General features: G+C 40.5%; 1 protein-coding gene across 6 annotated transcripts in view; it reads left to right on the top strand.

Annotated features, from left to right (window-relative positions):
• Positions 1–350: 350 nt before the first annotated feature.
• The window catches only part of Scml2 (Scm polycomb group protein like 2), an 84339-nt gene continuing 80795 nt past the window's right edge, over positions 351–3894 (top strand). For 2 of the 6 annotated variants that reach the window (XM_031370481.1, XM_031370527.1), the window contains exon 1: positions 360–445. In XM_031370481.1, coding sequence (XP_031226341.1) covers positions 407–445 — 39 coding nt within the window. In that variant the 5' untranslated portion in view covers positions 360–406. Of the gene's footprint in view, positions 848–3894 lie in introns of all 6 variants that reach the window. The other 4 variants (XM_031370499.1, XM_031370509.1, XM_031370517.1 and 1 more) reach the window with 4 other exon arrangements.

The following is a 3894-nucleotide window of genomic DNA, read 5'->3' on the forward strand; positions in this document are numbered from 1 at the left end:
GTGGCTAAAGTAGGAGTTAGCCAGGGATCTAAAAATCTAATGGCAGTGACTACCCAGGATGGAACTTGATGCTAGACCCCAGGGGTCTTTCTTGGGTCCTTGGGCTGTTGCTTGGATTTTTGATCCTGAAGGATAAGGGAAAACTGTCAAATGCTTTTCAATATCACTACTTCTCTGTGATGTGATGGCCACTGCTCAAACTCGTTCATGCAGGTTGCTGGGTCCAGGGCTCAAACTCCACCCACAGCAGCAGTCTTAGGGCGTGTTTGCAGCGACCACAGGGCACACAGCCTACTGTGGGAGGGCGGGGTGGCTATGTCGGTTGTGGGGCATGCGCGGCTCTGCGCGCGGCTTCTCAAAAATGGCGGCTGCAGTGTGAAGTCTGGTGCCTGCTCCCGGAGCTAGCATGACAGAAGTGTTTTTGCTCGGGCGGAGGAGACCCGAGGTGCGTGGTGGCCCTGGTCCCCCTTGGGAAGTGGAGATGGAGTCCTGATGTTGGAGTCCTGATGGCTGTCTGCAAGGAGGACGGCAGGGAGCCTTAGGGGCAAGTCCTGCGCTGGGAACGCCCCCTTACTGCCGCGCCAGCGTCCCGCCTCAGTTTGTCCCAACACCCCTGCCTCACACCCCTGGACGCATTACCCCAGATGCCACGGCTGCTGTGTCTAAATTAGTGTTCTCGGTGGGCCATCTCGGCTCCTAGTGTTCGCTGCTGACCTTCACACTTATCTGGACCCCCCTTCACTGGCCCTTCTCGCTAGAGGCATTCGGGCCCCTGGCCCAGCTCCCTCAGCGGGGGGGGGGCCCCTCTCCAAGAGCACCGACAGCGCCCTCTGCAATTCTCCCCAGGGTAGGTGGGGCCAGGCTGCAGCCTGGGGGCTTTGGGGGTGGTTGGTAGGGCTAAGGGTCGGGATGACTTTGAAAGGTTTGGGCTGAAAGAAGGACTTGGGAGGTAACTTGGAGTTTGGGAGGGAACATCAACCTAAAAAGATGTGTCTGTGGCCTGGAGCCCCTTGTGGGTCTGGTGCCTGGTGTGTGTCTTGGGGATCCTCATGGGTTTAGCCCTCCAGCATGGATGACTCCTTCATAAAGCTGGACAGGAAAGCTAGGACTAACTTCCCCTGAGAGCCTTTAGGCAAGGAGATGTTTTCAAGGAGGTGATGATGGTCAGCAGTCAAGCAAAACTTGAGTGTGGTGACTACTGCTCCATTTGCTTCGAAACAGTTCTGTAAAGGTTCTCTTTTATTGATTTTTTTTCTACCTGAATAGTACTTGTACTGTAAGAGTCTGAAAAAGAGAGATTAGAATTTTATCGACTATATATTTTTTGGGGAGTGGAGTGCCTTGAGCTATATATGTAGCTTCAAATGCTGACAAGTAATCACCCATCTCCCTCTTTCCCTCCTGTCCTGCCTTGTATGTATGTGGGCAGCTCACATTTACTTTCAGGTTTCCATCTGAGGGTATTGATGTTTTAAAGAAGGTTGTTAAACACTTTGCCATTCATCACAAAGTATGGTTACAATTTGAAATCTGATTCTGTTTTTGAAGAATGAGGATATTAAGCTTTATGACTTGCCATTAGTATGACTTTTGGGTGCCTTTACAAAATAAATAGATTGGTTATTAAGGGGAAACCAAGGCAGAGAAATATGTTGTATGGTTTTCAAAATTTTGCATGGTTTTCAAAAGTATTAGAGATGCTTGTTTCCTTAGAGAGCATCAGTTGTTGCAATTTTAATTCTGCCAGGGACAGTATTATTTTCAATTTGAGGGAAGAATATTGTAAGATGTACTTGAGTATAAGCAGTTGTTTTATAGTAGTAATTCATTGGTATAACCTTGATTCTTTCTAATTGTTTGGAAATGTTCTTCATTCCAAATGTAATGACAATTTTATCTTTTTTTGCCATCTTCCCCATTAAATATTCTTTTAATCTGTTTGTGGTTTTCTTTATTTAATGGGAGAAATGTTAAAATGAGCTTTTGAAAGTAAATCTAAGATTTTGAGAAGACTGAGTTTATCCATCATACAATTAATTTCAAATTTATAAAAGAACTTAGTCAAACCATTTAAATAGCTTTGAAAAATTTGAATACCATGTATGTTCTCTAACCATGTAAGTTCCTTATGAGCCTGTTCACCCCAGAGAACTTGCTTTGCTTTAGAATTGTAATTTGGCGAGGGGACATAGATAATGTAACTGGTATTACACTATCTATAAGAGGATGTTTTAAAATTGGTAACACAGAAATCTGCCTGCCTCTGCCTCCCAAGTGCCAGGGCTACACAGAGAAACCCTGTCTTGAAAAACCAAAAACCAAACCAAACCAAACCAAACAAACCTGATACACAGAGCTCCTCCTTAAACATCTTTTCTTATTTTTCATGATTTAGTAAGATATTTTGTCAGCCTTTTAGATTTATTGCTCAGTTAAGGTCTTTATTAACCACCAGTACTCCTTTATTTTATAGAATTCACCCAGTTTAAGATATATTTATTTAAATCCCATCATGCATTTTAGTTTGTGGTGTTTTGGGCAACCAACCCACCATCAGCTTGTCCTTGTATATTTCAAGGTTGCTAAGAACATCATAATTAATAGAGAACAAGTATTTCTTTGACTAATGGACAAACTCAAGTACTTTTGCCACTGTTCTTTACATTCTGCTTGTAACCAAAATTTATTTGTGACTTCTATGATTTTTGTGCATTTTGTTACATTATATGAAGGTATATATTTTATGATATTATTTTCTGATTAGATCTGTAGAAGACAGATATTTTGCTAGTGTTAGTTGAAATCAGTATGCACATTGGAAATTAGGTATTTTTAAATGCTAAGCAATTGCATATTACCAAGTAGCTTAGGTTATAACTAGACTTACAAAGTATTTTTCCTATTTCAAAATATATTTTAAATCTCTCTAAAGCCAAAATAATGATTGTGATGGTCAGCGATAGGCTAGAAGTGACTCTTACTTTCTTTTGAGTTTGCTCATTTTTAGCTGCCTGCCTGTTCCTCCCAGATGCTTCCTATCACCCCTTTTCCTGCCCCTGTTCTCTTCTGTTGGTGTCTGTTTCCGCATCAGTGAAATGGTCTGGGCAATCCTGGGCTGTCTCACTAAGAAATAATTGATGATGGTAAAGTGCATTGAAAAAGGCTGAGTAAATACTAGGTCTTTTGGATGAAAATGTTTCATTATAAGTTAGCTGCAGATACAAATTTTTAGTTTGAATTCTTGGTGGTGGGGTATTTTACTTGAGATTTTTATTGCTCCTGTCTTTGGGTTAAGGGGAATTCTGGGGTGGATTCAAGAGGATCCTCTGTTTGATTTACTAGTCACCTAAGAAACTTAAAATCATTATCAATATCATAGAGTTAGTACATGAGATCTTAAGATTTGAAGTGATTGTAGACACAGAACACCTAGAAATTAGAGAATAGATGATGGTGATTGTAAAAGTTTACCTGTCTTGATAGAAAGTCTTGATATTCTTTTTAATATTTTATCCTAAGGGAAATAGGATGCAAGTTTCATTTATCTTAAGTCCAAAGTGCTATAATTTATTCATTTAATTTTATAAATATAGATATAAAATAGTTTAAGTAGCTACTTGGGTTTTGGTTATGTGAGGTATAGAAATGCCTATACCTCTGTCTCGTTTGCAAAAATCTAACACAAATGAATAGTTTTTTATGCAAATTTTGTTTAATCTTTAATACCAAGGATTATTTTTATTTATTTATTTATTTATTATATATTTTCTTTTTTACATGCAAATTTCTCCATTCCCAGTTTCCCCTCCAAAAAACAAAACAAAACCAAAAACAAACCCCTGTTGCCTCCCCCTTCCCCATGCCTGCCACCCCGCCCTCTCCCACTTTCTGGCC

Source organism: Mastomys coucha, chromosome X (genome assembly GCF_008632895.1).
Source record: "Mastomys coucha isolate ucsf_1 chromosome X, UCSF_Mcou_1, whole genome shotgun sequence".
Taxonomy (NCBI): Eukaryota; Metazoa; Chordata; class Mammalia; order Rodentia; family Muridae; genus Mastomys; species Mastomys coucha.